The sequence below is a fragment of the Rhinoraja longicauda genome, chromosome 28, assembly GCF_053455715.1.
Source record: "Rhinoraja longicauda isolate Sanriku21f chromosome 28, sRhiLon1.1, whole genome shotgun sequence".
NCBI classification, from domain to species: domain Eukaryota; kingdom Metazoa; phylum Chordata; class Chondrichthyes; order Rajiformes; family Arhynchobatidae; genus Rhinoraja; species Rhinoraja longicauda.
Genome location: NC_135980.1, coordinates 31,214,298 through 31,237,584, shown reverse-complemented (window position 1 = coordinate 31,237,584; position 23,287 = coordinate 31,214,298). Strand labels below are relative to the sequence as shown.

General features: G+C 39.8%; 1 protein-coding gene across 3 annotated transcripts in view; it reads left to right on the top strand.

Moving 5' to 3' along the window:
• The window catches only part of LOC144607338 (zinc finger RNA-binding protein-like), a 60,478-nt gene extending 37,946 nt beyond the window's left edge, over window positions 1–22,532 (top strand). For all 3 annotated transcript variants that reach the window (XM_078424092.1, XM_078424091.1, XM_078424089.1), the window contains 11 exons: window positions 1,371–1,490; window positions 4,128–4,273; window positions 4,753–4,894; window positions 5,565–5,752; window positions 8,949–9,120; window positions 13,423–13,564; window positions 13,898–13,995; window positions 16,183–16,278; window positions 17,256–17,367; window positions 18,667–18,764; window positions 20,333–22,532. In XM_078424092.1, the coding sequence (XP_078280218.1) occupies window positions 1,371–1,490; window positions 4,128–4,273; window positions 4,753–4,894; window positions 5,565–5,752; window positions 8,949–9,120; window positions 13,423–13,564; window positions 13,898–13,995; window positions 16,183–16,278; window positions 17,256–17,367; window positions 18,667–18,764; window positions 20,333–20,515 (1,497 nt within the window). In that variant the 3' untranslated portion in view covers window positions 20,516–22,532. The remainder of the gene's footprint in view (window positions 1–1,370; window positions 1,491–4,127; window positions 4,274–4,752; window positions 4,895–5,564; window positions 5,753–8,948; window positions 9,121–13,422; window positions 13,565–13,897; window positions 13,996–16,182; window positions 16,279–17,255; window positions 17,368–18,666; window positions 18,765–20,332) is intronic.
• Window positions 22,533–23,287: the final 755 nt, after the last annotated feature.

Sequence of the window (23,287 nt, the reverse complement as noted above, 5' to 3'; positions counted from 1 at the left end):
CTTTGATGACCCTGAGTTTGTGAACTCAATTTCACTGAATTTCACTTATTCTATTACTCTCAGTTACTATTTGCTCAGCCAATGACATCCAAACTGTTACTCGGGCGGGTTCAGGCAACTTCAGTTCTCATTCCAGTCTTAATCCAAACATGGGCAAAAGGGCTGGATTGTGGAGGTGCAGTGAACGATTGCTCTTGATGTCAATGTAACACTTGACCAAGTACGGTATCAAGTATTTTGACATGCTGTTGAAAGCTGAAGGGACATAATTTAACTATTGTTTTAATTAAACGCACTTTAAATTCTCACCTGCACAATATGACTTGTTCTCATGGCGAAGAATGTAGCCTCAAGTAAAAAAGATAAAGTAAATCAAATAGACCTTGGTGTTCAGGTATTTCATCTCATGAATAACCAGATTTTTACATAGCTATGATTAAAGTATTATGTTGACAATATGATGTTTCATTTAGCACAAGAAGCAGATTTAAAAAAAAAAAAGTTTTAAAAAAAAGTGTTTCAATGACAAACGGTAAAAGAACTGGCCAATAGAATATCAGAAATGGAACAAGGGCAATGCAGGTGAACCGTCAACCCTTGCTGAACATCGTGACTGTCATGATCATGTATCTAGCTTTATCTGTTTCCCAAAACCCTCAAGTCCACTTCAACCAACAATCTGTGTCAATCTCGGACACATTCAATCTCGGATTCACCCTCCTCCATCCCTGGATTACTGAATGCTAACATTTTGCAATTATGAAAGTAGAAATTCCTCCATTTCTTTGAATGGATGGTCCCATATATTGCCATGCATAGCTGACATCATCTTAGTGCTTAACTTCTAACGGCTTTTCAGAATCTTATATGTTTCAACATATTGATGCTGGTTAATAGACACGAGGATCAATAGACAATAGACAAAAGGTGCAGGAGGAGGCCATTCGGCCCTTCGAGCCAGCACCACCATTCAATGTGATCATGGCTGATCATTCTCAATCAGTACCCCGTTCCTGCCTTCTCCCCATACCCCCTGACTCCGCTATCCTTAAGAGCTCTATCTAGCTTTCTCTTGAAAGCATTCAGAGACTTGGCCTCCACTGCCCTCTGAGACAGAGAATTCTGCAGTTTGTGTGTAGTTTTGGTCTCCTAATTTGAGGAAGGACGTCATTGCTATTGAGGCAGTGCAGCACAGGTTCACGAGGCTAATCCCTGGGATGGAGGGACTGTCGTATGAGGAAAGATCATAAAGTACAAGAGTAATTCAGCAAATCAGGCAGCATCCCAGGAGAACTGTATATTTGATTTCTTGTGCAGCCTTTATTATGTTTCTAGTTTGTTCATAGATTTGTCAATTGTATTTGACATAGGTCCGCAATGATGAAGGAAAAGTGATCAGATTTCATTGCAAGCTTTGTGAGTGTAGCTTCAATGATCCTAATGCGAAAGATATGCATTTGAAAGGTCGCAGGCATAGGCTGCAGTATAAGGTAAGGATCTCATTATGGTGTAACTTCAGTACTCCTGCTTATTGTTTTGTTTTGTTGAATAATGTAATTTTGTAAATTGAATATTGTTATACGGGGCATAATGTATGTAGTATGTCTGTGTAGGATACATATCACCCACAAACAGCCTTGTTTTGGATGTATGGAACAAGCCTTATTGACTATTTTGTTTGCAGTTGATCCAGGTTGAAGACAGTGCAGACTAGAGTGGGCCATTCCTTGCACCGTTACTTACAGTTTTTTTTTTGTTGCTGCACATTTCTGAGCGTCTCTCCTCATATTGCATGTAATCCATGACTTCTGCGATATGCTATATTTCTAGTTTCAAAAATCCCTGTTTTCTGGGGAATTTATGGACCCATATGTTTGGTCTACAAATGTTTCTCAGCACCAAAGATGGAGCACAGAAGCACACATTTTCATCATGTTTTATATCTTATATTTAAATTTAGTAAAGCACTCGCATGTACCTAGCAGAAAGAAAAGCGTGTTTATATTAGTAAGTGGCTCAAAATTTTGATTCGAGTCTGCTTACAGTGAATGACTATTTTACACTCTAGTATTAGTGTGAATTGTTTTCCCCCTCTCACTGGCTTGTGTGTTTCCCCACAAACAGACATGCGATGAGTTGTTCACATGATTGCAATGGCGTGAGTACAATGCCTCATTGTGAGCATGTGTAATTAGGTTCTGCCTCCAGTTCAGTCTGGAACATATAAATGAGCTGACTAGATATTTAAACTAAATTAATGGGTGTATTTCTTTCTCATGATTCCACCTGTAGATTGTGGCTTGCCATTGCTTACAATGCCAAATCATTCCAGGCATGTTTTAGCAAAAAACTAAGGTGCTCTTTTATTTTAACACTAAAAAACATTGGCCCACAAATCTGGGTGTGCATACTCAAAAAACAAAACTGAAAGAGAAATCTGAAATACAAAGAAAAAATGTTGGGAATACTCAGGTTGGCGTCTGCAGAGAAAGAGAAATAGTTAATGTTTTAGGTCAATGACCTGTCAAAGGAACAAGAAAAAGTTAAAAATTCAGACATGTTTTGAGTGGAAGGGAGGGCAGCGGATAAATATGATGAGTATAATGAAGGGAATATCTGTAAGAGGGAGGAGATCAAGAGAGATTGGATGATGTGGTGGTGCTGGCTGAGACAGATGTGAAGGCTTTGAGTTGCAGCTGACTCATCTGCAGATACCTGTGGGATGAGGTGAATGAGATCAAAGGGGAGCTGGAGGACAAATGCTGGACATTTTGAGTGGGTGACAATCAGAAAGGTAATCAAACTGAAACTATAACTCAATTTCTCTCCACCAATGCTAAGTATTTCCAGCACTCTGTGTCCACATTTAGTTGGCCAGGCTAAAATACTGCATCAAATAACCAATCTCAATCTGGGCTTTGTCTACTGCCAGCATCTTGCTTAGCTTTAAAATTAGCAAGTGCCAGCGGTAACACTTGAATAAAATCTGAGTGATTGATGCAGCTAATTTACTTCATAACACCCAAAACTCAAGCTGAATGGCATTGCACATCTGCATTAGCGCGGTATAAATATGTGAAATACTTAAAGCAGTTCTTAAAATGGTACTTCAGAGTTCTAAACTAAGTGCCAGCAACCTCTCTCTCTCTTTTTTTATCAGACTAATCCAAGCTATAAGGCCATTCCATTCCATGGAGCTGCTCCATGCTGGGAATTCCATATCTACTCATCCACCGGTGCCTGAGGTCTATTTGTTTGGATTTTTAAGTCTGCTTCTGTCTAAACATTTACTGGGCTTTTGGCAGTCATTTGAGACCAACTCTCAAATCTTGCAACCTCTGTAAAAGTTCCTTTATTGACGACTAATGATTAACCACTGCACTCAGTCACACGCTGATGGTCATCTTGGTCTTAGTAGGGTGGTGTTTTTCATTATGTTCACACGGAGATTAATCTGTGCTCTTGAATTTTCCATCAGTTAAAGATGAAAGTATTTTTTTGCTGGAAACAATGGCTTTTTGCATTGATGTGAAATTCAGGTGAAGATTCAGATATTTAAAAAAAATTAGGTTGAAGCCATAAAATATAAGTAGGTCCAGGAAATAAAACTAAAACTGGTGGAAAAACAAAAGCTGGCCATCAACGTCTGAAAAAAACAGTCTGAAGAAGGGTCTCGACCCAAAACGTCACCGATTCCTTCTCTCCAGAGATCCCGCTGAGTTACTCCAGCTTTTTGTGTCTATCTTCTGAAAAAACAAAGCAGGTTAAGCTTTTGGGTGGATTCTTGTAAATTGCACCTGAAACGTTAACCTTGTCTTTCCATTTCAGACAACTGATCTGCTCTGGCAGTTTTGATATTTTATAATTTTTCCTTCATTGTAAGCAGGAGAAATGTTGATGGAATAAATACTGTTTTAGGAATGGATTTAGGTTGACTTTGGTTTTGTTTAAGTATAAAATCAACGTAAAATCAAACTCCTGTTCCTGCTGAATTGTATGAATGTGAATGTCTGCATTCTCATGTGCTGCAATTTAAAAATAATTATAAAATATTGGTCGAGTCCAGCTGGTAAACATGAAAAGCCTTTTTTAACGCTTTTAATGAAATCTCTCTTTTTGATTTAAAGAAAAAAGTGAATCCAGACCTTCAGGTTGAAATAAAACCAAGTATCCGTGCTAGGAAAATCCACGAGGAGAAGATGAGGAAGCAAATGCAGAAGGAGGAATACTGGAGAAGGAGAGAAGAGGAAGAGCGCTGGCGAATGGAAATGAGGTTAATCAGCAAAACAAACAAATGCAGGGCGGAAGCATGCCCTCCTCTACTGCTTTCTCTAACTCCAAGTAACCCGTGCATCCCCTCTCTGTTTCTCCCCCACCCTAGTGTTGCTAGTTTCACTGTCGTCCTGTTGAGTTTCACTTTCTGTATAACTTGTCATCACCTACTACCCACAGCCAACAACAGACCATTGTGGGTTCCACCTTTCCTTGATCATTGTTACTTTTTGCCTGTCTTGAATTCATTCATTTGTTCTGTATCTCTTTACATTACCGTCTATATCCCTCGTTTCCCTTTCCCCTGACTCTCGGTCTGAAGAAGGGTCTCGACCCGAAACGTCACCTATTCCTTTTCTCCAGAGTTGCTGCCTGACCCGCTGAGTTACCTGCTTTTTGTGTCTATCTTCCTTTTAAACAGGCATCTGCAGTTCCTCCCTGCACATACCTGCTTTAAATGTCTTCTGTTCTCTGTTGCAGACGTTACGAAGAAGAGCTGTATTGGAGGAGGGTGGAGGAAGAACACATTTATTGGGAAGAACAGCGTCGCAGGTTGGCACCAGATTGGCATCCGCCACCACTCATGGGACGATTGGGCATGCCACAAGCTCCTGCACCCATGGTACGTTAGCTCTCATGGTTGTCTCTCATTCATTCAAGAGGCCCTCCATAGTTTAGTTTAGTTTTGTGATACAGCGCGGAAACAGGCCCTTCGGCCCACCGGATCCTCACCGACCAGCGATCCCCACATATTAACACCCTCCTACAAACACCAGGGACAATTTTCACATTTACCAAGCCAGATTACCTACATACCTGTACGTCTTTTGAATATTAAATGCTGTTATCATGTGGAATTAGTTTAATCATATTTGTCTTCTATCCCAAAAATATACTCAATATATATAACCTGTTGCAATGATTGCATTCAAGCATTGAATTCGCTAAACATAAATTAATTCACAGAGAGCCCAATTAAAATTTAGCCTTCCATCTATAATATTAAAAATGTTACTGAAACATTGTCATCTTCGTTTCACAATCCTGAGAATCCCAAGACATGACAGTAAAGGAACACACTACTAATGCACATGGAAATGTTAAATATATCTGAAAGCTTCATGAATCAGTTATGCACTGAAAGAAACATATGCTGTAGACTGGCAGAGGACTGAAGTTCCTGTACGGTTCTCTGGCTCAGTTTTGCCATTTATCAAAAGACGCAGGGACGGTGTACTCTATTGTGACATGGATAAGTGGCTAAACATTGAATCTTGTTTTAAATATTTCAGCCACCACGTCGTCCTGATTCCTCAGACGATCGCTACATCATGGCGAAACACGCTAACATATATCCCACAGAGGAAGAATTGCAGGCCGTGCAACGGGTCGTATCTCAAACAGAGCGGGCTCTCAAGCTGGTGTCTGATGTTATTTCTGAACAGGAAGGCCTTAAAGATGGCGAGAATAAAGAGAAGGGGTAAGAAATATGAGTTGTGAATGCAATGAGCCTTCTGGACAGGCCCATCACATGCAATTGTTATTAAATTGGTACATAAGGCTTTGCTGGTACTTTTTAATATTTTCATGTCACGGGACCTGGGAGTTGGTGAAAAGGCCAGTGTTTATTTCCCTTCCCTCGTGGCCCTTTAGAAGAATGTGGTGTGCCGCCTCCTTGAGTTCCGGTAGTCCTTCTGGTGAAGGTACCCCCACAATGATCTTTGGGCAAGGAGTACCAGGATTAGGATTTACACAGTGACAATGAAGGGCCCATGATATATTTCCAGCTCAGGGTGATGCATGACATGGATGGAAACTTGGACCTGGTCGTGGTGTTCCCATGCATCGGCCTTGGTGGTAGTGGCTGTTGGTTTGAGAGGGGCTGTTGGAGTGTTCTGAGTGAGGAGCCACCGGACAGTTTGTAGGTGGTCTTTGCACCAGCTGGTCAGCGGCCTTTGCACCAGTGATAGAGGAGGTGTCAATCAAGCGGCTGCTTAGTCCTGGATAATGCTTCTTGAGATAGACACAAAAAGTTGGAGTGACTCAGCGGGTCAGGAAGCATCACTGGAGAGAAGGAATGGGTGACATTTCGGGTCGAGACCCTTCTTTAGGCTGTATAAAGAAGTGTATCGACCTGCAACGTCACCCATTCCTTCTCTCCAGAGATGCTGCATGTCCCGCTGAGTTACTTCAGCTTTTTGTGTCTAACTTTGGTTTAAACCAGCATTTGTAGTTCCTTCCTACTCGTGTTGTGATGCTTCTTGGGAGTTGCTGGTGTGCATTCAAACAGACACGAGCAGAGTACTCCCTGACTTGTTTGATTTGTACCTGGTAGATAGATGGGGGTAAAGACCTGGGGGTCAAGCTATTCACCATATCTGCTCCATTGCCATGTTGTTTGTGTGGAAGGCCCAGTTTAGGTTTTGGTTGATGGCATTACCCAGCACTGGTAATGATAGTAAGCGCCAGGAGTAGTGGTTATATTATCTCTTTTTAGGCACTTTGGTGTGAATATTACATGCCATTCTCCAGGCCATCCTTGAAACTCGTCTACAGCTTGCTGTATTCAAGCAGAGGATGTACAGCTTGATTTCGAGTTACTAATGGAATTGAATATTAGGGAGGGAAGGTCATTGGTAAAGCAGTTAAGGAAATCCTTTCATGATGTCCTGAGGCTACAATGGCTGATCGCTGCCAACTACAATCGCGTTCCTTTGTGGAAGGAATGGAATGCAACCTTTGGGATAACATTGACTTCAGTTTTACCAAGATGCCTTAACGTCAGAGGCAGTCATTCTCACCTCTTCTGGGGAGTTCAGTTCTTTGGTCCATGTTTGGAACAAGGGTGCATTGAGATCTGGACTCGTGTGGTCCTGGCAAAGCTCAAGCTGGGCAAGTGTGAGTAGATAATTGATGACTGGGGAACTGGCAAATATGGTTTCCATCAGGGTGCTGGTGATTGATAATAGACTGGTCAGCAGCCAGCCAGGCTGAGTTTGTTCTGCTTTTTGTGAACAGGACCTACCTGGTCAACGTTCCACGTTGTTGGGTGCACAGTAATGTTGTATCCGTGCAGCAAACAATAACTGGAGCTGCAGAAACAAAGAACTGCAGATGCTGGTTTATACCAAAGATAGAAACAAATTGCTGGAATAACTCAGCGGATCAGACAGCATCTCTGGAGAAAAGGAATAGATGACGTTCCAGTTTTTGGTGTCTGTCTTCGGTTTAACCCGGCATCTGCAGTTCCTTCCTACACGTGTGACATTTCGGGTCAGAAGCCTTCTGGAGAAAAGGAAGAAGGGTGCCGACCCAAAAGTGACTTTTCGAGTCCTTGTTCTCCAGAAATGCTGCCTGACCCGCTGAGTTACTCCAGCACTCTATGAAACGTCACTTATTCATGTTCTCCACAGATGCTGCCTGACCCGCTGAGTTACTCCAGCACTCTGTGTCTGTGACTGGAGCTGCAGCTTGTTTTCGAGCACAGATCTTTAATATCATTGCTTGGATGTCTCCTTCTCCCACAGTATTTGTTTATTGGCAGGAAGCCCAGATGGGTCATCTGTTTGGCACTTATTACTGAATGAATTTGGTTCTGAATGTTTCAGACAATTCTTCTGCACTCGCATGCGGTAATGGAATTGCTATTTTGGAAAACACTAAGGGGTACTTGAGTTAAGTGTTCCACTGGCAAGGAAACGTCGAAATCTCGGTGGAATAACCAAAGCATCGTGTAGGAAAGCCGGACTCAATGCAACTTATATCCGGGCTAGACTTTCCAAGAAATGCACGGACAGTTTCATACCACAGGAAAAAAAAATACTGGACAAAGAAGATGTGATCATATCTTTTAAATGAAAGGAAATCACATCAACTCCTTGTTGTGATCAGTGCAATGAGCACCATATAGCAGGAAACAATACACACGTTTGTCCAACCACACTAGGGTAGAAATGAAATGCAGGAGAAATATAATCTCCTGTAACATTCTCAATGTTATAAAGTTCCACCACCACCCCAACAATAAAATGAGTAGATTTTGTGTAAGAACATTTTAACGGGACACTAGAATATAACTCCTGTTTAATGATACCCTGAAATATAACCAGCCGAATGGCCAACTGGGTCCTCAGTTTAATTTCTTACTGTTCATGTTCTCTGCATTGTACTTGATTGTAGATTGCAGACAAAAAAACTTGATTAGTCAAGAAGCATCTTGCCAATTTGCAAGTTAACAATCTCAGCGTTAATGAATAGAAACATAGAAACTAGGTGCAGGAGAAGCCGTTTCGCCATTCGAGCCAGCACCGCCATTCATTGAGGAAAAAGTCGCATCTCCGTCGAGGAAAGAGATTAAAAAGGTTTCCACCACCCCCTCCACCCCCCACATAATATAAAACTAAAGATACACTAAAACAACATTCAACTATAGACAAAAACAACAGAGAGAAAGGGACGAGACAGATTGTTGTCGAGGCTGCCGTCGTACGGCGCCACCCGGTGGTCACGAGGAGAGTGCAGATTACACGCAGTACAAGAGGTCAGAAATGAAACTAGGTTTCTGAAATGTAAGACAGCAGCACCTCTAACGGCCCGTGTGCTGGCCTGGTATGTCAGATTGCACCAATCAGTCGCCTTTAAACGCATTTAAAGATCTTCCTATCATATTTTCACAGAAAACCTGACCTTGGAGCGCGTGTGTTGAAAGGAGTCATGCGTGTGGGCGTGCTGGCAAAAGGATTGCTTCTGCGTGGAGATCGGAATGTTAATCTTATCCTGCTCTCTGCCCACAAACCCACTAAATCCCTACTGGAGAAAATTACAACCAACCTGCCTAAACAGCTCTTGGTAACCATGTTTTTCAATTTAATTGAACTTTTAATTGAAACTGTTTTCTGTGTTTAACGAACATTGGGGGAAATCTGAATGTCTTAGTTTGTCAAAGATTGCATTTCTCGTGTGCAGATTTGAAACCATTTTTTACTGAAGCTCCTTCCATTTTTAAAAAGATTTAAAGTCCAAACCGAATTGTTTTCATTCTGTAAGTTACACAAATTGGGGAAACACAGCCGAATGACCTGATAGGGAGCTGTTTTTATGCCTCTTCTGAAGGTTTGGATGTTGTTCCACAGGCACTCTCTAGTACCTCGGCCAAATGTAAACATGCAAGTTTTTTTTTTATTTTATTTTTTTTTATTTTTTGGTTTTTTGGAAGTAAGCACATTACATTTTAATGGTTCCTTTTTACAGGTGCCAAGAATTATTAAAACATTATTTGTACAACTTCCTTTTTAAAAATAAATGAGAAAGAAAGAAGTAGTGAAGAGTAAAGAATAAATTAGTGAGTATCGAGTGAAAAAAAAAAAAAAAAAAAAAAGGAAATGTGCAAAAGTAAAGCAGAGAGGAGATTCTCCCACGCAACCAATCGATGTTTTTTTTTTTTTTTAATATTCTTAATCAATTTTCAGTCAAACCCCGGATTTTAATTTTATGCTGATATTACACCGCATGATTCCACAAGGTCAATAAATGGAGACCAACTCGATAAGAATTGGTCTTTTTTTTCTATTAGGAGGAGTCTCATTTCTTCCAAATGTGCAGTTTCCAACATATTACCAATCCACAAGTGTTGGTGGAATAGACTTTTTCCACAATTTAAGTATGAGTTTTTTCGCTATTATTAAACCATAATTAAAAAATGAGATTTGGGATATATTTAATTTATTTACATCTCCAAAGATAATCATTTCCATGCTAGGTTCCATTTTTGTCTTAAATAAACTAGTAAATATATCAAATATATCACCCCAAAAACTTTGAAGTTTTATGCACGAAACGAAAGAGTGTGTAAGATTGGCATTTTGTGAAAGACATTTATCACAAATGGGTGAGATATTTGAATAAAATTTATTCAACCTAACTTTTGAGTAATATAGTCTGTGTAATATTTTAAATTGGATTAAATTATGTCTAGAGTTAATCGAACATTTATGTATGTATATCAAATACCTCTCCCATGTTTCTTTAGAAATTTTTATCAGTAATTCTTTTTCCCAGTCTTCTCTAATTGCCTCTGTTGAAGGCAATTCTCTATTAAGAATACTGTTATATAGATATGATATTAATTTTTGTGAGTCCGCCTTAATATTCATTGCTTCTTCCAGTGGGTCTATCATTATATTCTGTGATCTTGGTATATATTTTTTTATAAAGTCACATATCTGTAAATATTTAAAGTATTGGTTATTATTGAGATTAAATTTTGATTTTAATTGTTGAAATGATAATAAATTTCCCGTTTCATACATGTCACCCAACTTTTTAATTCCCTGTCTTTCCCATTGTCTATATGTTTTATCCATAATAGCTGGTTTAAATACCGGGTTATTCACTATTGGTGTTAATGAAGATAAGTTTCTTAATTTTAAATTTAATTTTATTTGTTTCCAAATTCGAATTATATTGTGTATAATTGGATTCTTCTTATATAATATATTATTCAATTTTATCGGGGAGAAGAGGATCGCTCCTAAATCATAAGGCAGACAATCCTCTTTTTCCATTCTTATCCATTCCATCTGTTGAGAAGGACACTCCAACCAATAAATAATATTCTTAATATGCACTGCCCAATAATAATATAAAAAATTAGGCAGTGCAAGTCCCCCTACATCTTTAGGTTTACACAAATGATTTCTTTTAATTCTATGTGCTTTGTAGTCCCATATAAAATTAGTAATATTAGACTCTAATTTTTTTAAAAAATATTTTGGTATATATATTGGTATGGATTGAAATAAATATAATATTTGTGGTAGCACTATCATTTTGATAGCGTTTATTCTGCCAATTAATGATAGTGGGAGCGTTTTCCAAAATATAATCAAAGCGTTCAATTTATTTAACAGAGGACTAAAATTAGCGTTAAATAATGATTTATATCTTCTGGTAACTTGAATACCTAAATACTTAAATTTTTCCGTTGCAATTTTAAATGGAAATTTTAATAGATGATTCGCTTTGAGGATGTAATGACATAATTTCACTTTTATTCCAATTTATTCTATATCCAGAAAAGGAGCCAAATTCCTCTATTACATTTAATACGTTCGGGATACTCGTTTTTGAATTTGTAATATATAAAAGTATATCATCCGCGTATAATGAAATTTTATTATTAGAGTCCTTAGTATTGTATCCATGAATATTCGGATGAGTTCTTATCCTTTCCGCCAGTGGCTCTATCATAAGGGCAAATAGCAGGGGTGATAAAACACATCCCTGCCTATTGCCCCGTGATAATTGGAATTTTTGAGACAACGTATTATTAGTTAATATTCTTGCTGTTGGTTTATCGTATAATAATTTTACCCATCTAATAAAATTATCTCCTATATTAAATTTTTGGAGTACTATGTATAAATACTGCCACTCTACCTGATCAAATGCTTTTTCTGCGTCCAAAGATATAACTGCTAAGTCTTCCTTTTCCCCTTTATGTGAATACATTATATTATAAAGTCGTCTCAAATTGTTAAATGATTGTCTTTTGGGTATAAACCCCGTTTGGTCCTGATTTATCAATTTATTAATATATTTGCTCAATCTTCTTGCTAAAATCTTTGCTAAAATTTTTTGGTCTGTATTTAACAGTGCTATAGCTCTATACGAGCCCGGATCTTCTAAATCTTTATCTTTTTTTGGTATAAGCATAATTGTGGATTCTGCTAAAGTTTCTGGTAATTTCTTATCGGTAAAAGCGTACCTGTATAATTTAAGTAATCGTGGGGCCATTAACTCCTGAAATCTTTTATAAAATTCATTATTAAAACCATCAGGCCCTGGAGTCTTCCCATTTTTCAATTCTTTTATTGTTTCTCTTATTTCTTCACTTGTAATCTGGGTTCCTAATTCCTCTTGTTCTAAGATATCCAATTTTGGCAAGTTACACTTATCTAAAAAATTTATAATTTTATTGTCTTCAATGTTAGTTTTAGATGTATATAAATTTTGATAAAATTGAGCAAACCTTTTGTTAATGTCCTTAGGTAAAGTTAATAGTTCCCCGTTCTCTGATTTGATTTTACTAATTGTTTTTTCCTTTTCTTGTTTCTTCAATTGTCGTGCTAGAAGTTTATGTGGTTTATCCCCAAATTCAAATTGTACTTGTTTTGTGATCTGAAATAATCTTATTACTCTTGCCGATAATATTCGATTAAGTTTAAATTTCAGTAATGTTATCTTATTATGTTTATCTATTGTTGGGTCTTTTGCGTTTCCTAATTCTAATAATTTAATTTCCTTTTCTAACGTCCCTTGTTCTGTCCTGTTTTTTTTATTTAGAAAACTTTGATACGAAATTATAACTCCACGAATGAAAGCCTTAAAAGATTCCCATAATAAAGATGGTGAAATCCCTGGTGTCTCATTTATTTCAAAAAAAAATTTCATTTGTTGTTTTAAATACTCATAACCTTGTGGGTCGTTAGCTATTTGTGTGTTAAATCTCCAAAAAAAAATTGTACCTGGCATTCCCTCAAGTTTTAAAGTAAAAGTCAGCGGGGAGTGATCAGAAATAATACTATTGTGGTATTTAGAATTAATCGTATATGGTATTAGTTTTGAGTCCACTAAAAAATAATCAATTCTTGAATAGGTTTTGTGTACTGATGAGTAAAACGAATATTCCCTTCCAGTTGGGTTAGCTATTCTCCATACATCTATTATATTAGTATTTTTTATATAAGTATTTAAGAATTCACTAGACTTGGATTTAGCACAACATGCAAGTTGAGGTGAGTGGTGGCAAATTGTTCTGACTGTGAGAGTAAAACATCGTTCAGAGCCCTGGCAGCACTCACCCACTGTGCAGTAACTCTCGACGCTTGAGAAACGGTCAGGGATCGTCACATTTTGTCCTCTTCCCTGGTCGTGGGGCACAGAGGGCTTTCACAGTCCCTCCACATCCATATCCCATTGCTGAAATCACCTGACTTTGAACACTAGGAAGCTCCCCTGGCTCACCCCAGGATTATTGCTGTATTGTTACTGGTCTTGCTGCATTGAAGTTTCGCCATCTTCGACAATTTACATGAAAATATTTATAATCTTCAGATCTTTTCACGCAAGGTGTACATTTTTGATCCACAGACCATAACAGAGGAATTGTATGAATTGAAAACCTGCCCAGAGGAATCTTGCATCTTCCTTTCCACGAATAAAGAGCCTAAGATGCAGGTCAAAATTTTGCTGACCTCTCCTGTGATGCGAGATGATGTTGTGAAAGACAAGGGTGAGATTCAAGCAAGAATTATGATCAGTGGGCGGAAATCTGTGTGTCATTGACGTTTACCTGAATCACTGGGCTGGGTATGGATTGGCCGCAACATTTCCCAATAGCTTGGAGTCATAATTATGAAAGGAATACCACAACCTATCTCTAAAGAAATAACACAAACAACATTTCCCTTGTATTTAAAACAAAATGTAATTCTATTGCCTTAAAGCTCTGCTCGCCCGATAGTTTCTCAATTCTCAAAACTGAAGAAAACTGGTTGACGTGGCGTCTTGTTCAGAATTTTAGATGTCGCTTACGATTAACTAATTGGTGCTTTTTATTTTTAAGATGCAACAAGTGCCCCAGTGCAGGATCCATCAGATATATTGAACAAGCAAAAATGCCTTGAGAGTCTCGCTGCCCTTCGGCATGCCAAGTGGTTCCAGGTAAAAAATATACTGTCCAGCACTTTGTTTTTCAATATCTTTCAGGCTTTCTTTTGGGAAGGAGATGAGGAGAAATGTCTTTAGCCGGAGGCTGATGAATCTGTGGAATTCTTTGCCACAGAAGGCTGTGGAGGCCAAGTCAGTCGATTATTTTAAGGCAGAGATAGATAGATTCTTGATTAGTACGAGCGTCAGGGGTTATGGGGAGAAGGCAGGAGAATGGGGTTAGGAGGGAGAGATCGATCAGCCATGATTGAATGGCGGAGTAGACTTGATGGGCCGAAAGGCATAATTCCATTCCTATCATTTATGGCCTTATGAGCTTTAGGCAGGGCTATGATTTTATGATTGTCAATTTTTATCTTCATTAGGGAATTTATGAATCTTTGTTTTCCCCTTCATATCTGGCTTTGGAGTGGCATTACTTGACCTGGTCCTATTATGAACAGGTCCATGAATTGATATTGAGTGACTCAATCAAATCTGTTTACTTTCTTTGAAGAAGGTAAAGGAAAATGCTGGAAATCAAACAGAAAATCCACGAGATGCACAAATTCCCCCAGAATGTGGAAAGGAGCAGAGAAGCTGGTCTTCTGACGGCAATTACAGAAATACAGTCATTAACTTTCCATTTGTTTCTAGAGCTGTTGATGGTGCTTTTTACCAACAGTTTAATCACCTGGGAATACCAGAAAATTAAAATATATTTTAGAAATCAAGCATTGAGCATCAACCTTGGTAGTTAAAAGATGTTTATCTAATCTACAGAACTGGAATTGTTTAATTGAAACTTTCCCTCTGCAATTTGTAGGTGCCTTACAGAGCCTCAACATTACATCCCTGTTTTTGTATACAAGCCCTAATGAAATCATATTTTTTCATATTTCATATTTCAGATACAGCACGGAAACAGGCCTTTTCGGCCCACCAAGTCCGCACCGCCCAGTGATTCCCGCACACTAACACTATCCTATAGACACTAGGGACAATTTTTACATTTACCCAGTCAATTAACCTACATACCTGTACGTCTTTGGAGTGTGCGAGGAAACAGAAGATCTCGGAGAAAACCCACGCAGGTCACGGGGAGAACGTACAAACTCCTTACAGTATAGCACCTGTAGTCAGGATCGAACCTGAGTCTCCGGCGCTGCATTCGCTGTAAAGCAGCAACTCTACCGCTGCGCTACCGTGCCGCCCTACGCTAGTATTGAGTTTGCTTTCTTTACTACTGATTCGACTTGCAGATTAACTTTTTGGGAATCCTGCACCAGCACTCCCAAGTCCCTTTGCACCTCCGATTTCAGGACTCTCACCCCATTTAGAAAATAGTCTACGCCTTTATTCCTACGACCAAAATGCATGACTCCACACTTTGCTGCGCTATATTCCATCTGCCACTTCTCGGCCCACTCTCCCAACCTGTCCAAGTCCTTCTGCAGAGTCCCTGCATTCTCTACACTACCTGCCCCTCCACCTATTTTCGTATCATCTGCAAACTTTGCCACAAAGCCTTCAATCCCTTTGTGCAAATCATTAATAAACAACGTGAAGAGTAGCGGCCCCAGCACCGAGCCTTGGGGCGATCTTGCCTTGCTCAGGGTATGACCAGCACGAGGAATTGTGTTGCTTTTTTTTTTTGTTGCTGTAAATACTCAGGACTTCCAAAAACAATTTTCCATGAATACCTTCCCACTGCCAGTGTCTCCTGTAAGGACCATCTTTCTAGTACGGTAACTTTAAAGTGAAGAGCAAAAAAATGTTCACCTGTTGGAAATCTAGAAATACTCAGTAGGTCAGACAGCATTTGAGGAGAATGATACAGAATTAATATTGCTGGTGGATGATCTTTCACAAATTGTACTGAAACCTCCTCCATCTGAACTGTTAACTCTGTCTTTCTTTCAGTCTGAAGAAGGGACTCGACCCGAAACGTCACCCATTCCTTCTCTCCAGAGATGCTGCCTGTCCCACTGAGTTACTCCAGCATTTTGTGTCTGTCTTTCATTCGCAGATACCAACTGACCTGCTGGATACCTCCAGAATTATTTGTTAATAGTTAACTGTGTGCTTTTTAAAACTTAATATATGTCTCGGATAGTTATGCATGTACAAGCACTCAGTCTTATCTCTGCATTGTGCGTTTGATATTAATGAATGATTTATAATGTCCTTTGCACATGGAAGGCGAGGGCTAATGGCTTACAATCCTGCGTGATCATCATACGAATACTCCGAGACCTGTGCCAGCGCGTGCCGACCTGGGGAGCCCTACCTGACTGGGTGTGTATGCAAAAGCTATCTGAGGTGCTGCTAGTAAAAGCATAAGTTTTTTTTTCTTCCACCCCACACCCCAATTTTTGCTTTTTACCATGGACATGGCAGCACCCAAGTACTTGCCCAACCTATTTACACAAGGCTGTTTACTTGAATTTTGAGCAATTATTCACACAGATCAACACGGCTAAAATTATTTACCTCCTTATTGGGTAGTTTTGTGCAAACCACTGGATAATAGTGCAAGCGTGGAAACCCCTAGTGGTTTTTGCTTGTCTCTGTACTACGGTACGTTCAAAGGTTGTTTTACCACAATGCCTTCAGCCACATCCAGGTTTAGCCCACAATCCTAGCCCACTGGGCAAATAGGACTGGCTTAAAGATGGCATCTTGACCAACATGACAAGTTGGGCCAAATGACTTGTTTCCATCCTGTATGATAATGAGCTCATCAATTATTGGATATTTGAGGGGTTAGTATCACTTTGGTTTCTTTCAATATTTCAAGGATGTAATTCTTCACCAATCAGCTGTATCTAGCAGCCATCTGCTCTTTCCCTGGCACTATCCTTTATTCCCTTTAATTGTTTTTTGCCTATTCATTTATTTTGGACAGGGGGACTTTAGTCTAATGCTCGCCACTTCTATATATGGTTGACGTTCTAAATGGACTGTTACCCTGTTGATTTCTCTCATTTGCTGCCGGTGCCTTTAATTCCTTCTCCCTGTCCTCCAGCACTCCTCCACTTTGGACTGTGAGTTGACTTTCCTGTGCAGAGATTGAACCTGTCTTTATAAATCCAGATTTGCTTTTTCAGTTCAGTAGTTCTGTTCCACTTGATATTTTTAATCCAGTTTATGTGTTGCACTGACTACTGTTCTGAAAAAATAAAGTCAACTTACTTTGTGTATACTGTATTTCACAACTGTGAACATGGGTTCAGATCAGTTTTAATTCCACATTGCTTTTTTGAAAAAAACAGGCTATGGAGCTGCTTGTGGAGAAAGCCATTAGCAGTTCTTCAGGCCCATTGAGTCCTGGTGATGCAATGCGGAGGGTATTGGAATCTATTGCCTCTGGAGTTCTTCTTCCAGGTTGGTGTCTCTTGCTTGTTTTAGGAGTGAATCGTCTTTTGGCCTCTATCTTGTACAAGGCATTTCCTATCCTTTTTTCCCCCAAAATTATACACTTATTTTTTGCATGTTAGTAATGGCCCATCTTCTGTTTCGGGCATCCAATGGCAATAATAAGCACTTTGGCCAAGGATAACTGTATTGCCATTTAAAGTTCAAGCTGTCGCAAAGCAGTCCAAAGTCAGTTTCAGCACCTCGGTTACTGAGTTGACTGCCCCAACCATGGGATTATCTCTTGACTTTCCCTGTAAGGTATTGTGATAGCTTTTCTATGGCTGTGTCAGTTATTCTGGGGCCATTCTGAACAAGATTGCCAATATTAAGCCAAATTATAGACCTCATCAGATGAAAGTAGTTTTACTAATTTCATGCAGAATTTTTGCAGCCTGGATAAGAGTCCAGGTGCAGGAGATAAAAAGGATAAGATCTCGCCCACTGTACATCCACATGGCTGCCTTCCACTGCACCGCTGATAGATGGTTTAGAAGGGGTAATGAGAAGAGAAATGGATTGAATTATTTATCATTCCTGAGTGAATCTTAATTTTTTTAAGATCACATTGAAGGCTTTGTTGCCGGAAGTCCCAATAGTTTATTTAAGAAAATCAAGCAATAGACTCCAGCATGCCATTGTATCACTCTGACTTCTTGTACTATTCTCTGTGTGTGCTTGTTGACTTCACGGTGTATTTTAGCAAATTTAGATCTCCTTCCAACCTTCTTTATATTGACTATTTAAAAAACTTGACAGAATGATGAGAAGTCGGATTTTTGTATTAAGTCTTAATAAAGCTAGAGGTGGGTGTTCTGCCCCTGTTGTTCCTACATCCATTCACTCACAAACGATGTCATTTTAAACGCCAATCTATCGGCCTGTACGTCTAATATAATTATCAGCTGCTATCAACGGGCCAAGGCTGAAACTGCAGCCTGAAGATGAAGGGCCTTCACTGCAGTCGGGAGATGGTGGAGCTGCCTCCTGCTCTCCAGGGTGTTCAGGATGTAGAAAAACCACTGGAACAAAATGGGTCATCTGGGGTACATTTGGATGCTAATTCAATCATTTGCAAATTAGTCTTGAATCATGTATAAATTGCCTAAGATTAATAACATGTGCACAGCAAGGCTTTTGATGCCACAGAAATGATAGGTTTTATATCTGTTACATCAACCAATTTTATGCGTGTTGAGGTTAGTTCATTTTATTTTAATTCACATTTGATTGCAGTGTTTGACCGTGTTTTGTGTTTCCTTGTGACAGATGGCCCTGGGCTTCTAGATCCCTGTGAAAAGGACCAGTCTGATGCACTGTCCTACATGAACCATCAGCAAAGAGAGGACATTACAGCCAGTGCGCAGGTAAGAAACAAGGAACTGCAGTTGCTAGTTTACACCAGAAATCACAAAGTGCTGGAGTAACTCAGCGGGTCAGGCAGCATCTCTGGAGAACATGGATAGGTGACGTTTCACAGAGTGCTGGAGTAACTCAGCAGGTCAGGCAGCATCTGTGGAGAACATGGATAGGTGACGTTTCACAGAGTGCTGGAGTAACTCAGTGGGTCAGGCAGCATCTGTGGAGAACATGGATAGGTGACGTTTCACAGAGCGCTGGAGTAACTCAGTGGGTCAGGCAGCATCTCTGGAGAACATGGATAGGCGACGTTTCACAGAGTGCTGGGGTAACTCAGCGGGTCAGGCAGCATCTCTGGAGAACATGGATCGGTGACGTTTCACAGAGTGCTGGGGTAACTCAGCGGTTCAGGCAGCATCTCTGGAGAACATGGATCGGTGACGTTTCGGTCCAAAGAAGGGTCCCAACCCAAAATCGCACCTATCCATGTTCACCAGGGATGCTGCCTGTGTCCTTTAGTGTCTTCAGGGTTTTTGCTTATGGTACATTCTCTACAGAAATGCAATGGCTACAGGTATTGAGGGAGAGTCCTCTGGTATCTAATGGTCCCACGAAGGTTTTGAGCAGATATTTGAACAGTTCTGATGAAGGGTCTATGACCTGAAGTATTAGCCTGGTTTCTCTTCCCACGACGTGGCTGATGTAGTATGTCCAGCAATATATTTTTTATTTTCATACAACAAGATGCAATGTCAAGCTTCTAGATGTGTAAAAGACGGTGTTGACAAAATGCTTACTTAGGCTGGATTTATATTGTCCAAGTGTACAGAAGATAAAATTGTAACCTATAATTTTCATGAAATTGCCTAAATAATCCTTTCAAGAAAATGAAATAAAGCTGGAAAAATAGTGAAAACTAGAAGTGCTATAAGAACTCTGAACACTTTTTCAGCTGGAAAATGAAGGCCTGAGCTATAGGGAAAGGCTGAGCAAGCTAGGACTTTATTCCTTGGAGCACTGGAGGATGAGGGGTGATCTCATGGATGTGTGATCTCATAAGTTCTTATGATCTAATAGAGATGTATAAGATCATGAGTGGAACAGATGAGTAAATGCACAGTCGTTTACCCAGAGTAGGGGATTCAAGAACCAGAGGACATAGGTTTAAGGTCAAGGGGGAGCAATTAAAAAATAACCTGAAGGGCAGTCTTTACGTGGATGTATGGAACGAGCTGCCGGAGGAGGTAGTTGAGGCAGATACTATGACAATGTTTAAAATACATTTGGACAGCTACATGGATAGGACGGGTTTAGTTGGATATGGGCCAAACGCAGGCAGGTGGGACTAATGTAGATGGGGCATGTTAGTCGGCATGGGCATGTTAGGCCGAAGGATCTGTTTCCACACCGTATCACCAGAGATTGCAATTTGTATCAATTTTATGACATTTTTTGGAAGCTTTTGTTCGAGCACTTTTTCTGTTTGTCTCAATAAGGTCAGCCGATGGGACTGTTGTGGGGAGGTGGTGATAGGTTGCCTCTGTCCATTTATCCTGGCTGTGCCTTTATCCACCAGCACGCGTTGAGATTGCTCGCATTCAGGCAGATTCACAAAGTTCTTGGGATGGACCCGTTACCCCAGCCCAAACCACGGTTCAACATGAGGAACCGCAAAAGGAGACGGGACGCCAGTGAAGCAGCAGAGGGGGAAGGCGATGGAAAGAAGGACAAGAAGGACAGTGACGTGGGAGACGTCTAGAACTCGTCCCACACGCTGAGTTTTCAAGATTGCAATTTTTTTATATGTTGCTGTTTAGTCTGAGACCTTTGCAATTTTAGTGTTTTACTTGAATAACAATGTACTGTAGATTTGTTTTAAACTGCTTATTGAATAATAAATTGCATCATTCCATGAGGATCATGTTGCCTATGGCAACAGCTCTCTTTCTCTTTCCTCACTCCCTCTCTTCCTACCCCACTCTCGACAAAATTAAACCCTTGGCAAGTGAGTCGACCTGGTCTGGAAACCCATCTTCTCATAATTTCAAAACCAAAGTTGACTCCACGCTTCTCTGAATCAGATGAGGCTGTTTTCTTCTCATGAATTAGTAAAAATAGCCGAGATGTTTTAAATGCATTCATATGAAAGATGGAGGGTCTATATTGGCAGATGTCAACATTGAAGTGCATGTGTTCCCCATGTTGAGCCAAGAGCTGCTAAATGCAGCTTATTGAAGGTACTTTATGCTTTATTCATCGTTGTATTCTACAGGAGCACCTTTTTAAGCACATGGGCCTTGTTTAAATAGTGGTGCAAACTTCCCAAACTTACTGATTGGATATGGCTGGTGTTCATTCAGTGTGTGGCACAGTGACAAGCTAGAAAATCCCAAGCAGTCCACAGCTCGGAAAGCCCATTATGTACACTACATTGCTGTGTTACTGACACACGGTGTACACTTAGCCAAAACCAGAGAGGTCGGTTTACAACTTCACACATATGTTTCAGGAAAGATTGGTTTGACTGGCATAACTCCTAATGTGGCTCGTCTGCTTGGTTTGAAGATATCTTTTGCTATTTATTGATGCCAGAATCAGGTCTTTTCCTACAAGTTTTGTTCACTTTAACAAATCCCAACTACTCGGCTTGATATTGGGGTTGGGTACTCGCGTGTTTTTTTTTGTTGCTCTATTTGAAAACAAAAGAGAATTCGTATAATTCTCAACTTTTGTTTGCATGTATCTTTTTCAGCAGTGTTCATCATCTGTGTGTGCAAAAATACCTTTAAGCTTCAAGTCTCTATTCGATTTTTGGAAGAGTTTCAATAGTCGATTCTTTTTTTTTCCAGCTTTGGTAATTCAAGCGATTAAACTTTTTTAAACATTCTTAAAATGTTTATTATCTAGCAGAACCCACAAGTGATTCCTTAATTCAAACCAATTTACTAATCTCATTTTTTTAGTTAAAAAATTAAACTGGAAAATCAACTGATAATCCAGTTCGAGGGCTTCCACATGAATTAGGTTGTCAGACAGGGAAGGAATCAAAAATCTGGTTGTATGTGGTTACAGGTTGGTGTAGTGAGACTGGGAGTGGGGACGGTGAATCTTTTTAAAATTATCTTCAGCTCATGTTATAAAAGGCCACGTCTGCCTTGTGACACCTTTCACCCTTCCGAATATATCTTTCCAGCAGTTGGTTAGGTGCTCAATTGTCCTGACACTGTGGATATCATGACTCAAGAACAGCTCGTGCACCAAAATTGCTTGGCACTCATAACTATAAAATCCCTTGTGCATAAAATGTACAGTTTAACTGGTTACACTATTGACATTTGTATAGGTAGGAAATGCCTCCCACTGTAAGTGTACCTGACTCCGTTTTACCTATGGAAGTGTTATTTCTATTGAAATGTGGCTTTGTCCTCAGCTCTGTGGTATTTAAAAAAAAAAGTGTATTCGATTTTTTGTTGGCTATGTATTACATTATTGAACTAGTGTAAAAGTGCTAATGAGAACAAGAGCAGTGTAGGGATCTTTGTGTACTCGGATCCTTTTTATGTTTGGAAGTAGCTGTTCACAAAATGCAACTCTATGAAGGTAACTGGGAAATAAAATCCTTATCCAATGACTGCATGTTCTGACGGTGCTTTTGTTGCATTCAGATGTTCTGTAAATATGTTTTTGAATGCATCGTGGCCGATTATTTCCCAGTGAGATGCGGGATTTGTTTGCAAGACATACTTTGGTAAGTTAATAAAGTTACTTCAACGTGATATCCCTTTACCAAAGGGTTATTTGTGTGGTCATTTTGTTCTCCAGATACTTCTGGATTAAATATTTGAGATACCTCTGATTAGAATCCAGATTCCAGGATAACTAGTAAGGTGTGTCAGCTGCAACTGGCAGCAAACATTGACAACAGTCAGCCGCCATAGTTGGGAGTGTAAGAAAATAACTGCAGATGCTGGTACAAATCGAAGGTATTTATTTCACAAAATGCTGGAGTAACTCAGCAGGTCAGGCAGCATCTCGGAAGAGAAGGAATGGGTTGGGAGTGTATGTAACAGTACTTAAGCATTGACAGCTGAGTGTAATACCTACTTGAAGCCGTTCTTGGCTCGGCATATTTTATTTGGTATAAGCATTATCTACTAATGGGGCGCAACTCTTGTATGGAGGATGGGACTGACATTCTGATCATTTCTAATATCCATTCGAAGCATATTTTAAACTGACATAACCAGAAATTAAGAAATGTAGATTTTTTAAGATTTTTTTTTAGATTTAGAGATACAGCGCAGAAACAGGCCCTTCGGCCCACCGAGTCCGCGTCGCCCAGCGATCCCCGCACATTAACACTATCCTACACACACAAGGGACAATTTTTTTTAACATATTACCCAGTCAATACCTGGAGTGTGGGAGGAAACCGAAGATCTCGGAGAAAACCCACGCAGGTCACGGGGAGAACGTACAAACCCCGTACAGACGGTGCCCGTAGTCAGGATCGAACCTGAGTCTCCGGCGC